Here is a 16,381-nt window from a genome sequence, read left to right as displayed (position 1 = left end):
GATTTGCCATTGTAAAAACATTTTTGTTCCCGTCTGCCTAAAGGTCTGAGTTTCTGTTAATCAAGTTGCAGAACACACGATTGATGGTTAATCTTTTTATTCGACAACTGATTAGGTCTATGGTGATAAAGACACAGACGGATTTTATAGAGGGGCAACATGTGCAAGGAGAGGGCTTATCCCGTGCAACATGGTCTCTGAAATCCAGGCAGATGATGAAGAAATGATGGACCAGCTCCTGAAACAAGGATTTCTTCCTTTGAATACACCTATAGAAAAAATAGGTAAGTACAGAGTTATAATACATGAACATTTTGAACTATTATCCACATTAGCTTATTTAAAGCAGAAATATGCCCATCTGATCAAACAGTCTGCAAAACTGGTGAATACATTTTTTAATATGCAATTTTCATCAGCAAAAATGGAAACCCAAAAGTCATGTATCTTCAAAACATTTCAAAACTGATGCTAATTTGTTCTTGAATATTATATTCTAAAAAGAGAACTGAGCTCTGCAATCTATCTCAACACAAAGAAAGATCATTTTGCTTAGAAATTATGTATGGTTGTTGTGTGTGATAATCACTCCTTGCTTATTTATTCACTTATTCCTCATGCCAGTTAAAGGAATAATGACCAATGGTTGTGGCTTTTAATATTCGGCAATACAATACATTGAAATATCTTAAAATAAGGAACAGATTAACCAGTTTGGATTATGACATGGACCTAGAAAAGAACGAGCCATGTACTAACCTGAATTAAATACAAGCTGTTCATGTGTCCTGGTGAATTATCTATATTTACTCGGCTCGTCTTTTTGCCCAGATCAGATGACTATAGGTGTAATCTTCAAAGAAATATACATCTATCCATTTTCAAACTGGGTCAATGCTAAATGATTCAGCAATTTTCTTTCCATTGGATTGAGGAAGTTTCAATGCCCTACTTAAAAATGTTTAATTTTCAAGCCTTTCTCGTGTTCTTTTTTTTTTTTACAGTGTTCAAATGTTTTAACAAATCACCTTCCATTATATTTTAACTCATGTCTTCTAATCATTTGATATTTAATCTTAATTTGGGGTTGACTCAGTTTCTCACTGTCTGGTTGATAATAAATTGTTTTTTCACACACACATACATCCCCACACAACTGATAACTTGGTAAAACAAAGTTACTTACCTATAGCAGGTGTTCTGTGGACAAGCAGGATCCATTCTTTTACATGTGGATGACATACCCATTCAAGCTCACACAGAAATGCTTCACAGTTGTTTTATTCAGACTTTTTGATAACGTTACATGATGCATGTGCACGTGTCTTCCTGCCTGCTGTGTACAGGAATTAGCCAGTCGAATTATGTAGCTGATAGAATACACCTCCAAATAAAAGTAGGATATGTAAGACTGTATCCTGCTGCCCTCAGAGAACACCTGCTACAGGTAAGTAACTCTTCTCCGAGGACAAGTAGGATAGAATAATCTTACATATGGGAATCCCTAGCTACAGCTTGTCTATCATAAAATAGGGAACAATGTTTGGCCTTACAATGGCAACAGCCAAGAATATTGAATTAATATTTGGACATTCTCTTTCTTTCTTCTTTATGGCACCCTGTAACTAAAATAAATGGGTTCAGGGGGATGGAATTGGATTATAGACCCTAAATAGGTACTGAAGGACTGTCTGGAACAGGACTCCCAAAGTGACAGTTTGGCAAACAGTAACGAGATGTGAATGTGTGGACCAAAGACCACATTCACAGCTCTACACATTTCTTCCATGGAGGCTGGTGTCAAAGTGGGCTTCCAACACAGCTGTAGCTCTAATATTATGAGAGACGCTCCAGAGACAGTCCAACCTAGGCAAAAGTGAAGGAAATTCAGTCTGCTAGCCAATTAGAGTGTGTTTGTTGATTGCAGCCCCTCTCTTGTTTGAGTCAAATGAAACAAAAAGCTGGGTGGACTTTATATGGGCTTTAATCTGTTCTAGCTAAGGCCAAGTCTCTTTTGTAGTACAAAGAGTGCAGTGAGCCTTCATCTTTGTGGGCATGAGGTTTTGGGGAAAATGTCGATAGAAAAATTGACTGGTTAATATGGAATTCCAACATTACCTTAAGAAGAAACTTAGGATGAGTATGCAAGACCATTCTACTGTTGTAGAATTTTGCTTAAGGTGGATCGGCTACTGGAGTCTGGAGCTCACTGCCCCTGTGAGCTAAACTGAATGCTGCCAAAAATAGGATCTTCCAGGTCAATTACTTCAGGCGACAGATATCTAGTGGCTCAAAATGAGATTTCAGCAGCTTGGTTAAAATGATGGTGGGATCCAATGATACTGCAAGAGGCTTGATGAGAGACTTCATTAGAGGCAAGGCCCACATAAAGTGAACAGAAATGGGGTTACCTTCTACATGGTACAGCATATCAAATATACATCCCTTTATCTTAATTATTATTATTTATTGTATTTGTACCCCACATTTTCCCACCTTTTTGCAGGCTCAATGTGGCTTACAGAGTATGGAAATGAGAACGTCATTACATGATTTAAGAAAACAGTCGATCATAAGCTGGGTGAGAGAGGAATTTAGGTAGAAGGTGTTAGGTAAGGTCGTGTGAGAGGTGTTTTGGTGTACTTGGGTGGTTTAAGGAATGATTTGTTTCATTGAGGGTGACTTTTGTAGGCTCTGTTGAAGAGATGTGTTTTCAAAGCTTTGCGAAAGCTGGTTAGATTGGTCATGGTTTTTAGTGACATGGGTAGTGCGTTCCAAAACTGTGTACTTTTGTACACAAAGGTAGTAGCATAAGCCTGTTTGTATTTCATTCCTTTACAGCTGGGGAAATTCAGGTTGAGGAATTTGCGGGCCGATCTTTTGGCATTCCTGGGTGGTAAGTCCACTAGGTTTAACATATAGAGTGGGGCCTCTGCGTGAATGATTTTGTGTACAGTCGTGCAGATCTTGAACTCAATTCGTTCCTTGAGCGGGAGCCAGTGCAGTTTCTCTCTGAGGGGCTTCGCACTTTCATATTTAGGTGTTCCAAAAATGAGTCTGGCTGCGGTGTTCTGGGCTGTTTGGAGTTTTTTGATGGTCTGTTCTTTGCAACCTGCGTACAGAGCATTACAGTAGTCCAAGTGGCTTATTACCAATGACTGTACTAGGGTGCGGAAGATGTTCCTTGGGAAAAAAGGTTTTATTCTTTTGAGTTTCCACATCGATTGGAACATTTTTTTCGTAATATTCTTCACGTGGGTGTCGAGAGTGAGGTTTCGATCAATAGTGACGCCTAGGATTTTCAGATTTTCTGAGATAGGAAGTGTGCAGTAGGGTGTGGTTATTGTGGGGTAGTTGTTTGTATTGTATTGGGAGGTGAGAACTAGACACTGAGTTTTTTCTGCGTTGAGTTTTAACTTGAATGAGTCCGCCCAAAAGTGCATGGTCTGGAAGCTCTGGTTGATCTCGTTGGTTATTTTGTTTAAGTCACTTTTGAACAGGATATGGATTGTAACGTCATCGGCATATATGTAACGGTTGAGGTTTTGATTGGCTAGGAGTTTGGCTAATGGTATCATCATTAGGTTGAAGATAGTTGGTGAGAGGGGGGATCCTTGAGGAACTCCGCATTCTGGTCTCCAGGGTGGCGATCTGTCCGTGCTCGTTATTACTTGGTAGGATCTGGTGGTGAGGAATCCTTCAAACCATTTGAGAACTGGGCCTCCGATTCCGAAGTACTCTAGTAGGTGTAATAGTATTTCATGATCCACCATGTCGAAGGCACTAGACATGTCGAATTGTAGTATGAGTATGTTCTTGCCGGTTGCGATCGTTTTTTTGAATGTGTTCATTGCCGACACTAGTACAGTTTCAGTACTATGATTTGATCGAAATCCTGATTGAGACTCATGTAGAATTGAGTGTTTGGTCAGGTATTCCGTGAGTTGTTTCATCACTATGCCTTCCATCAATTTTGTTGTGAGTGGGATAGAAGCGACTGGTCAGTAGTTGGTTAAGTCCATTGTGCTTTTCTTGGCATCTTTAGGCAGTGGAGTGAGTAGGATATTTCCATTTTCCGTGGGGAAGAGTCCATTTATGAGTCTATAGTTTACTTGGTTCGTGAGGTCTTGTTTGAATTGTTTAGGTGCGGATCTTATTAGGCTGGTAGGGCAAATGTCAAGTTTGCATTGAGATTTGGCATATTTATTGAGCTAGTGTGTGAGTTCATTTATTGAAATCAGGTCAAAATTGGTCCATGATCGATCGGCTGGGTATTCCCCATGATTTGGGTCTAGGCATTCCAGGATGCTTGTATACTCAATGGTATTGCTTGGTATCATGCGTCGGAGCTTTGTGATTTTTTCATTGAAATAGTTCGCTAAGTTGGTGGCTGATGGGGTGTCTGTGCTATTCGAGGTGACCCGTGTGAATAGTAATAAAGAGTTGGTCTTGAGGAGTGACTGACAACTGTTAAAAGTTTTTGTGTAGGAAGGAAAAAGGATTGAGAGCCATGCCTTCAAACAGCATGTGAAACTTCTGGAAGCCAACAGAACCTGTGACGAACCATCAGGCAAACTGAAGGAATCCATTACTACCCCATCAGCATTCAAAGTAGAGATGCAATAGGGATCCAGAATCCTGAGTTAGTGCTGGAAAACAATCATGGATCCTTGGTGGAAAGCTCCAGAAGAGGAGAGAATCATCTGTCTCAGCAAGTAGGGGGTGATTAGAATCATGGATCCTTAATCCTGTTGGAGTTTTATAAGTTTCACTATGAGAGGAATTGCAGGATATGCACACAGAAGAGCCCCTCCCCACAATGAGGAAGGCATCCAAGTCTAATTTGCAGTATGATCCTATTCTGGAATAGAGCTGAGAGACTTTGTTGTTGTAATGAGTGACAAAGATCTATCAAGGGGGTGCCCCACTCTTGGAAGCTTTTCTGGGCTATATCCTCATCTAGGGATCATTATCAAGGTTGCAGAATCTGACTCAGCCTGTCTGCAGACAATTGTCTTTTCTGAGGGACATCCCTTGAGATATGGCCCATATCCACATTTTGACTGCTTCCAGACACAGAAGTACAAGCCTTTTCTCCATGCTTGTTGATGTAATATACATTGCAATGTGGTTGTTTCTTAATTAGACTATCTTTGTTGGATAACTGATTTCTGAACACCTTGTGTTCCAGACTGTTCTTAACTCCAAGATGTTTATCTGATGAAGGTCTTTGTGAGCTGACAATAGATCCTGAGTGTGAAGCCCATCTATATGAGCTTCCCAACTCAGGTTGGATGTATCTGAGGAATTTGGAAGGGGGATGCTCTTTGCCAGCTTGGCTTGGACCATCCACCAGGACAGCATGCCACAGATTGGAGTGATGAAAGAGGTGATGTCCTGAACATCCCTGTGGTTTGTGTCCACTGGGTTGATAGGGTCCATTCAACTTGCCTCAAATTGGTGTGCCATGGGATTTACATGCACTGTGGAGGACATATGACCTAGAATTCTCAACATCTGACCTGCAGACTCTGGTGCACTTCTACTACTGCTGATAAGAAAGTCATGATCCTCTGTTGTGGAAGAAACATGAATGCCAGAGTCATGTTTACAAGGCTCCTTTGAATTCCAGTTTTTGAGCGGTGTTGAGCTGAGATCTAGTATCTGAGTGGTCATGCGCATCAACTCTTTTGTACCTTCCTCTGATGCCAATCATCTTTACGTAGAAAAAAAGTGCACCCCTAGTCTGCATAGAGAGGCAGCGATGACTGCTAGGCACTTTGTGAACACCCTTGGTGCTGAGTGAGACCAACAGCAATATATGATAATGGAAGTGGTATTTCCGTACTGTGAATCTTAAGGTATTTCCTGTGACTTGGATGTATCTGTGTATGGGTGTAAGTACTGTTTAAGTCCACTGAGCATAACTAATCTCCTTTTTTGTAGCACAGGTATTAGCGTGCCCAAAGAAACCATCCTGAACTTCTGTAAAGAAATCCCCCATCTTCTTTGTGGTCAGGAAGTACTTGGAATAAAACCCCTTCCATCTTTCCTCTGGTGGAATAGGTTCAGGTCTGTAAGAGGGAAGAGTTCCTTGGTAAGCAAATCCTGATACCGAGAGCTTAACTGATGTTTTCGTGGGCAATTTAGAACTGCACATGATGATAAACCCAATTTTTAGAACCCACTGATCTGAAGTTGTAAGGGGCCACCTTGCTTAGAAAGAAATTCTGCCTTCCTTCTACTGGAAGGCCATCTGGGATGTTATAGTGATTAAAGTTATGCCCTGCTGGAGCCAGTCAAGCTTGTCCACTGGTCTGACAGGGGAGCTGGTTGGAACTTTTGGGCCTTCTGTTGTTTTGTATAAGAGCGAGGTTCCCAAGTTATTTGGGAGGAGTGGGAGAAGAGAATACTTACGCCTTTGAGAATAGTAGGAACTTTGTTGCCCTCTGAAAAAGCTCCTGGAAGAGGTCAGGCCAGAAGTGTGCTCAAGTACTGCTTGATGAGGGTAGCAGCATCCTGCACCTTTTCTCTGGAGAGATTCTCTCCACAGCACCATGTATCAGGAAGTTTCTTCTGCACTTCTGGCATGATGTCTGAGGCCTGCAGCCTGGCAATTCTGTGAACGTTAATCCCCATTGTGACGGGTCTGGATGCCATACTGAAAATATCAGTTGTTTAGATCATATATTTTCTACACTTTTTCTGTTTGGCTACTAATTGATGGAGTTCATCAGCCCTCTCCTGATAGACAGTGTCAGCAAACTCTGGTAAGTGTGTGCCCATGAAAAGATACTACGAAGCAATGCAAGTTGAAAGCACAGAGTTCTGGTAAACCTTCTTCCCAACAGACTCCAAGATTCCTGCTTCTCCCTAGGGGCACTGAAAAGTGAGTATTCAAATCTTTGGTTCTTCTGAGAGTGGATTCCACCAACATGGAAAGATGAGGAAGCTCCATCTTCTCAAATCCTGGACCCTACTTAACTCTACACATGGAGTCAACCTTCTTGTTAACTTGCTGAACAGAGGGGGGTCTCCTAGATCTTCATCTGTACCTGCTTCTGGATTCCATGAATAGGCATTATCACAGCTTCCGGGGGGAGGGTTGCATCAAACAGTTGGATGTCCAATATTTCTGCCCTGAGTTTGGCCTCCATCTCCAAAGTAAATAGGATCAACTTAGTCATCTCCTTGACAAAAAAAAATGATGAATGAGAGTTTCTCTGGAGAAGATTTACATCTTTTATGTGGTGGGGAGGAATCTCAGTGAAGACCAGGGGAATCTTCTTCTGATGTTCAGGAGCGTTCAGACTGACTCAAAGAAGTACAGGGTAGGAGACATCCAAGTCTCTGCCTGCACTAAGTGAGTGATCCCTTTTGTTATGCCTGGGCCTATGGTGTAAAGGCACCAGGGATCTCCAGTGCATTAGGGAAGCTTCTTCTCCTGGTGAGCTGCAGATTAACACCGGTGCAGTCTACACTGACCATGATGCCCTGTGAGGCCTTGGTGTCAATGCTTCCCCTATAGGTAGTGAATGATCTTTGCATATCGACTCCACCACTTTGAGCCTCAGCATCAGCACTCATGAAGCCATAGCTTTACGCTGAGCAAAGAAGCGCTCCATGATATCTTCAAACTTTTTTCATGAGCTGCTGCTTAAGACTGGGGCATCAGAGTCAGAGTGATGCTTGTGGTGTATTAGAAGCCAGGTCTCTGCTTCAAGATGGTTATACCCCAGTGTCAAGGATGAGTGAGTGAGTGGTCCTCACAACTGAGGTACTTTGAGGGAACTGTTAGACTAATTTTTCACTTTCAGAATTTGATCTAATTTCTCAGTATTATATTCACCTCCATTGGCTCCTGATGGAGGTAAGAGTGATTTTTAAATTTTATTGCACTTGATTTAAAATTTTAAATGTATTAGCACCTCAGTATATGTATCCTCGTCCGCTTTTGTATATGCTTCTAGATCCTGGTCATTAAGACAATCTAGTCCTAAAGGGCTAAAGCATTCTTGTCTGTTTGAGACTTTATTCTCCTATCAAGCAAGCTACCCTTTGGGAGTTTCTTCCCAATGATCTATGGTCTGTTATTGATGATAAAATTTTTAGAAAATTTTTAAACATTCTTATTTGAAAGATTTGTTCTACATCAATAATGTGTGTTGCCATGTTAGGACAAATAGTTGTATATATTTGTTTTATAACTGAGTATCTCTATGATATTGTACTTCGTTATCTTTATATACGATTGTTATTATTGTAGTCCTGGGCTGTGCCAGTTATATTACTTATGTGATCCACATTGAACTAATTTTCTTTGTAATATAAGAATAAATATTATTATTATTACTGGCAATCTCTATCTCAATACTCTTGGTGCTGTGCTTCGATGGGGATTGACGGTGTGCCTTGGCTTATGCACAACATCCAGCATTTGATGGCATGCCTTGGCTTATGTCCAACATCCAGCATTTGTCCTTTGGTGCCAAAGAGGCTAAAGATGAATTATCTTCCTCAGGAGGAGATCGGAGGATGATTGATGCCAATGGCGTCTATTGATGCTCTATGTCGACGGTGATCGATGCACTTCCAATGCCTGATGCAGCTCCAGGAGCCATCTCGACCAGTGCTTCCAATGCGAATGTCAATGGAACAGACTTATCTGCATCAAAAATACATTTATACTACTTCTCTTTAACATGGATTCTCCTCATGATTAGGTTGCAGGCACCAGCCAAGTATGTATATGGTCCTGGAACATTTTTCAAGCCACTGGGAGTTTTTTTTTTCTGGGACATATCCAGGAAAATGATCACAGTGAAATCAAATGACTATGATGAAAAATGTGCTCAAGGCCTAAGGAGACCAGAGTGGGATGCAGAAAATAAACTATGATAATTAAGAGGAACCAATGATGACTTCACTTACACACTTGTTAGGACAAAAAAACAAAACAGCAAAAGCTGTATCACAGAAAATTTTGATGTGAACTGAGGGGGAGCATTAGGACAGTTCTACTGTTCAGCTCCATGGAAAAACGGTGGCTCGGAAGATGCATGCACATATGTAGTGTAACGTTCTCAAACACTTGTATAAACAAGCTGGGAAGCCTTGCCAAGTGGGCTCCATCAGGATTAAGTTACCCACATGTAAGACTATTCTATCCTGCTGGTCCTCAGAGAATCTCCAAATCACAAACAATTCTCATGAGAAAACATTTAAAGAAATCAAGGGACTCATCTGAAAATATGTCAGACTTAGTCAATTACATGACTTGTTGAATTTTTATGTCTTACGGTAATAATGTGACTAAAAGATTCTCAGTGCTAGACTATATTGGCAGCACTTATGTGAAAATGCTGCCCTATGTCAGCTACTAAACCATTTGTAGATGTTTTTTTACTGTGGTGTAATATCAGCCAAACATCACCATCAGTCTCTTCGATGTAAATAATTAGTTTTAAAAATTTAAGTCCATCTATAAGTTTCCACTAAAATAAAATCAATGAAACCCAAGGACACACTCTTGACATCTTTACATAGAAATTCTCCTCTGATTTAAATTTTGTACTAACAGATACTAAGACGTACCATGGTCTGACCATTACAAATTAAACCTCTCCCTACAATGGCGAAAAAGAGACTCACACTATAATCCAGAACGATTAACATATACCACAAGAGGCCAAATTGACCCGGTAATATTTTGGCAACAAATCTACAAGAATGAATGGTTAGCACAAGTAGACTCATTACACTTTCTCCTAGAATGGGACAATAGGTGCAGAAGCATATTAGACAACATAGCTCCATTGCAAACTAGAACCTCATGTATACAGAACTCAATACCATGGTTTAATGAAGAATTGAAAAAACTAAAAACACAAGTTAGAAGGTTAGAACAAGCATGGAATAAAAAGAAAGACGACTCCACACTCAACGCTTGGAAACATCTACAAAGAAAATACAAATATGCCATTAGACAAAGCAAAAGATCATATTACAAAACTAAAATAGGGCTAGACTACAAAGATACACCTAAACTTTTCCAACTTGTGAGCAAATTATTAGATACTACACCAGTTACTTCTAACATCACTGACACCCCTTCAGCAGACAATCTTGCAAAATACTTCAATGAGAAAATTGTAAAGTTACGACTCACATTACCATCCAATACCACTGACTACGTAAAATTCCTTGATTGTCTAGACCCAACCCCCGGTGAACACCCAGCAGACCGAACCTGGACAAACTTCGACACACTCTTGGATGATACCATTTCCCAAGCGATCAACAGATTCGCCAAATCCCACTGCAAACTAGACATATGCCCCAACAACCTTATAAAATTCCCCCCTCAACGATTCATAACAGACCTCACGATGCATTTGAATTATATGTTACAACATGGACTCTTCCCAAAGGATAAAGGAAATATTCTAAAGATTCAAAGAAAAAAACAAGTGACTTATCCAACTACCACCCAGTAGCATCTATCCCTCTAGTAACCAAACTAATGGAAGGTATGGTAACCAAGCAACTCACCAACTACTTAAACAAATTCTCAATTCTTCATGATTCTCAATCAGGATTTCGGTCCAACCACAGCACCGAAACAGTATTAATTACTCTTCTAAATAAATTTAAACAAGCAATTGCATTTGGCAACAGTATACTTCTACTACAATTTGGCATGTCCAGCGCATTTGACATGGTAAGCCATAAAATATTATTAAACATCCTAGAGTTGGAGGAAACATTCTTAGCTGGTTTAGAGGCTTCCTAACCACAAGAACATACCAAGTGAAATCTAATTCGAATACATCAGCTCCATGGAAACCTGAATGCAGAGTTCCCCAAGGATCACCACTCTCGCCGACTCTCTTCAACCTAATGATGATACCTTTGGCCAAATCGCTATCCAACCAAGGCCTTAATCCATACATATATGCAGATGATGTCACGATTTACATCCCGTTCAAACATGATCTAAAAGAAATTACTAACAACATCAACCACAGCTTCCAAATCATGAACTCATGGGCAGATGCATTTCAATTAAAACGTAATGCAGAAAAAACACAATGTCTCATCCTCCCATCACAACATAACACGAGTAAATCCACCACTATAACCACACCAAACTTTACCCTTCCCGTTTCAGACAGCCTGAAAATTCTGGGAGTTACCATTGACCAAAATCTCACACTTGAAAGCCATGTGAAGAATACAACAACAAAAAAATGTTCTATTCAATGTGGAAACTCAAAAGAGTAAAACCTTTCTTCCCAATGGATATCTTTCGCAGCCTGGTACAATCAATGGTGCTAAGTCACCTAGACTACTGCAACACACTCTATGCTGGTTGTAAAGAACAAATCATCAAAAAACTTCAAACAGCCCAAAACACTGCAGCCAGACTCATATTTGGTAAAACAAAATACGAAAGTGCCAAACCCCTAAGAAACAAACTGCATTGGCTTCCACTCAAAGAACGTATTACGTTCAAGGTCTGCACCCTGGTTCATAAAATCATTTATGGAGATGTCCCGGCCTACATGTCAGACCTCATAGACCTACCACCCAGGAACACTAAAAGATCAGCACGCACATTCCTGAATCTCCACTTCCCCAGCTGCAAAGGACTAAAGTGCAAATTAACACATGCGTCCAGCTTTTCCTACATGAGTTCGCAGTTGTGGAATGCACTACCATTTGATGTGAAAACAATACGTGATCTAATCAACTTTCGGAAATCACTGAAGACCTATCTCTTCAACAAAGCATACTACAACGATCCATCATAAGAACTGTAACGCAGTAGTGCTTTATCTGTTATTCCGAATGTGACCTCTTCATACTGATTGCTTAATTCTATTATGTCACCCATGTTCTTTATGTAATACTAATTGTATCTTTTACTTTGGAATAGTGACTGCCATTGATGGAACAATGTAAGCCAAATTGAGCCTGCAAATTGGTGGGAAAATGTGGGATACAAATGCAACAAATAAATAAATATTGCCATAAATCATTATAAATGTGATAAAACGCTGTCACTTATCTGTTAGTAAGCAAAACGTGTCTCACTCCTGGCTCCTTCCTTTGGACCAACATTGGTGCCGGGCAAAATGGTAGAGTCTATTATAAAGAACAAAATTAGAGAGCATATTCAAAAGCATAGATTAATGAGACAAAGCCAGCATGGATTTAGTGAAAGGATCTTGCCTCACCAATCTATTACATTTCTTTGAAGTGGTGAACAAACGTGGATAAAAGCGAGCTGGTTGATATTGTGTATCTGGATTTTCAAAAGGCGTTTGACAAAGTACCTCATGAAAGACTGCAGAGGAAATTGGAGAGTCATGGGATAGGAGGTAGTGTCCTATTGTGGATTAAAAACTGGTTAAAGGATAGAAAACAGAGTAGGGTTAAATGGTCAGTATTTTCAATGGAGAAGGATAGATAGTGGGGTTCCTCAGGGGTCTGTGCTGGGACCACTGTTTTTTAACATATTTATAAATGATTTAGAGATGGGAGTAACTAGTGAGGTAATTAAATTTGCTGACGACACAAAGTTATTCAAAGTTGTTAAATCTCGAGAGGATTGTGAAAAATTACAAAAGGAACTTACGAGACTGGGAGACTGGGCGTCTAAATGGCAGATGATGTTTAATGTGAGCAAGTGCAAAGTGGTGCATGTGGGAAAGAAGAACCCGAACTATAGCTACGTAATGCAAGGTTCCACGTTAGGAGTCACTGACCAAGAAAGGGATCTCAGCATGCGATGAAGCAACAAAGTAGTAAATTTAATACGAATTGGAGAAAATGTTTTCTTCACTCATCATGTAATTAAACTCTGGAATTCGTGGCCAGAGAATGTGGTAAAGGTGGTTAGCTTAGCGGGATTTTAAAAGGGTCTGGTCGGCTTCCTAAAGGAAAAGTCCACAGACCATTATTAAATTGACTTGGGAAAATCCACTGCTTATTCCTGGGATATGCATCATAAAATGTGTTGAGCTTTTCTGGGATCTTGCCAGGTATTTGTGACCTGGATTGACCACTGTTGGAAACAGGATACTGGGCTTGATGGACCTTTGGTCTGTCCCAGTGTGGCAATACTTATGTACTTATAAGGCTCTCCATTTCAATTCCTACTTCAGGACCTTCAAACTGCTCTGTCAGGCTGCTCAAAAATATCACATATGTATCCAAAGGACTTTAACTTTGAACTCCAAGAAAATATGTAAAGTTTGTGTCAAACACTGTGATGTCACTCTCACCAAACTTTGTCAACTGTGATACAAAAACAAGGGTTTAAGAATAAGATTGAACGTTAGGTGGGTCCACTGCTCCTAAATGAAAATCCCAAATTGCTCTTTGTAAATTAATGCCTGTATTCTTATCAGCTCCTATTGGGGAAGCTGGAATGTGATCAATCTGAGAAAAGGCTTCCCCCCCCCCCTCCACAAAATAGGGAAACTGAAGGGGCTGTCAATATCTATGTATGTAAACAGCTCTGGTTTTCAATAAGCCAAGTTTTTCTAATTTGTGTCCTACATATACTTTGTCAGAAGGACAGCTGATAACATACATAACAAAAGTTGAATCTCACAAAGTAGTATGATGAAGCTTGTAAGAGGATGTTTCCATGCTTAATAGTCAAATTAATTTGAACAAAAAAAATCACAATTACCACATATTTGGTGTACACCCACAATATTATGTTGAACTTGATAGGATGTGGACCTAGGTCCTTGTTTTTATATCACAGTGGACAAAGTTTGGCGAGAGTGACGTCACAATGTTTCACACAAACTTTACATGTTTTTTAGGAGTTCGTGGTTAAAAAGGAGCTCTCCTTTGTCTTTTGCAAAGCCCTTTGGATACAATATGTGATACTTTTGAGTGGCCCAGCAGAGCAGTTTGAAGGTCTCTGAAGCAGGAATTAAAGCGGGGAGCCTTGTTAGACCACAGGAAGGAGCCAGAAGCAAGCTGCGTTTTGTTTACCAACAGGTAAGTGACAGCTTTTTATCACATTTATAGTGATTTATGGAAATTATTTGAATGTGCTTCATTAATTTTGTTAGGCACGTTATAGACTTTGAACATGGATTATTTACATTGAAGAGACACATATTTAGCCGATATTAATGCCACAGCAAAGAACATTTGCAAATAGCATAGCTGCTGACATATAAGCAGCATTTTCATATATGTGCAGCCAATATAGTCTAGCATTGATGGTCTCTCAGTCACGTTAAGATATAATAGAAATTCAACAGGTCATGTAATACACCAAATCTCACATTTTTCAGAGGGGTCCTTGGAGAATGGCAGATCCAAAAGTGCAATTAATATATACAGAAAAGATGGAAATGTCCACCAGCAAACTTCATGAATATGCACACAACTACAGCTGGGGAGTCTACACCTTGACTCTTATCAGACAAGTTAATATATTTTTTTAATTCTTCTTCCTTTAATAACGTATCATTATAAGATCTCAGCAGTCCAGGCGCATTCACTTGCTATCACACTAACTCCAGTGGACTCATTGCCAGCTCCAAAAGTGCAATATTGCCCATTTACTGTGAGGGATGGGCCACAGTAAATGGGCAATTTTGCATCCCCAAAGAGAACTTTAGAGGATTTTATTTTTGAAAGGGGGAGGGGAAAGAGGAAGTTTGGACTTTAAATTTGGTAGCACAGGTATTGGTGATACAGGCCTTGATAGCTCCATAGTTTATTTAATAGCTTATAAATGGGTCTCCCTCTGAGGTTTATACATAGGCTACAGGTTCTACAAAATCTGGCCGCTGTGTTGGTAAGTGGCTGTTTGAAGGTTTGAACCTCTGCAACGTCTTCACTGACTGCCTATCTCCCAAAATATTGCAATTAGGATGCTGGTTTTAGTTCTTGGGATCCTTAAAGGTATATACCCTCAATACCTAAATAGATTTACGAGAGATATGCCTGGTCATCTTTTGAAAGCATGTAAATGGTCTTAGTCACAGCTGTCCTCTTGTCAAGAGGCAAGGGGATTGTCAGTGGTGGTATCTCTCCAATGGTATAAACTCCAGTTTCCTTATGTTTGAAATAAAACTATTTACAATATAGGAAAAGTGTGTAGCTTGGTCGTATCTGTGCTAGCTACCCAGTTCTTATGCTGAGGAGCTAACTGGGTTTTGTGTTGGTATTAAGATTTGGAATACTTTTTGTCTTACGTTGTCTGTGTAGTTTACACATTTATATAATGCTCTAGGTGATTCTTTTGATTCAGCAAGGCAGTCCAATTTTTATAAGCAAATATATAAACATTAGTCCTGCTTTTTACCTTGTACAAAAGAATTTTGTAGTTTCACTGTAGAGGCAATCCTTAAACAGGCGTTCGAAAATCTCTGAATTTCATTCTGAAAAACAATTTTTCGCCATCTCTTAAATATTACTTGTTGTACTAAAAACAATGCTGGATATGTTTTGCTTCATCTTATGCCCACCTGAAATCCTTAACATATCTTTGAACAGCTTCTACCTTTGCCTCTTCTTTTATTTGTATGCATTCCTTTCCCGAAGTCAACTGTGATCGTTTCAAAGACAGCGCGCACTCAGCGCACCGCAGGTCCAGAAAGTCTAAGAGAGGTCTGTACTGTGAAACACCAACTTGATTCAAGCTGTAATCTAGCTGAAATGTTTTGTTGTCAAAGGCCTACTTTTAGTATCTCTTGCAAGTAAAACTACAAAAGCATGTTTTTCTGTATTACTGTTGTTATCAAGGACACATGTTGTTCCTTAAAAATTAGACAGCTATAATACATTTCAGAAATATCTTTTCAGATATCTGTTTGGACACAATTTTGGGGCTATGCACAGTTACTATACATGAATAAACTACCTTTGAAGGTAACTTTTAAATAAAAGTCATTTATAGAATTTGAATTTCTGATGTTAGGAAATATGAGGCTGAAAACAGGAATCATCGATTCATCTTATCATACTAATGAATAACTTATGTGGAACTGTAAGTTAAGACCATTCCCTTTAGACTTTATCAAGTTATAAAATGGCTTTTTTATAACTGTGCGTTCTCATGCATCTGTCACGCAACGCGGTACTGTTACTGTGCCTGTCCATTTCAAACATTTTTAAATGCTATGTAATTAAGACTCATGTAGTAATGAATCATATACACCATATGGATCTTGGCTAAGACAAAGTTATAGAGAGTAAACAGGGGATAGAGAGTACATGTCACTGAATTATTGCTTTAAAAGTGGAGTTTTACCTGCATCAGGGGTTCTCCATAAATAGAAGAATCAACTGGACAGTAGTAGGTGGCTTTAGCAACACCATCTTGGATCCTATCAGGTCTTGG

General features: G+C 39.7%; 1 protein-coding gene across 1 annotated transcript in view; it reads left to right on the top strand.

The window, feature by feature from the left end:
- The window catches only part of RIMBP2 (RIMS binding protein 2), a 592,869-nt gene that overhangs the window by 534,619 nt on the left and 41,869 nt on the right, over positions 1–16,381 (top strand). Inside the window, exons 25-26 of the mRNA XM_030219259.1 lie at positions 116–284; positions 15,583–15,648. Coding sequence (XP_030075119.1) covers positions 116–284; positions 15,583–15,648 — 235 coding nt within the window. The remainder of the gene's footprint in view (positions 1–115; positions 285–15,582; positions 15,649–16,381) is intronic.

The sequence above is a fragment of the Microcaecilia unicolor genome, chromosome 11 (genome assembly GCF_901765095.1).
Source record: "Microcaecilia unicolor chromosome 11, aMicUni1.1, whole genome shotgun sequence".
Lineage (NCBI taxonomy): Eukaryota > Metazoa > Chordata > Amphibia > Gymnophiona > Siphonopidae > Microcaecilia > Microcaecilia unicolor.
Note: the sequence above shows the minus strand (reverse complement) of the source record. Positions and strands in the feature narration are given on the sequence as shown.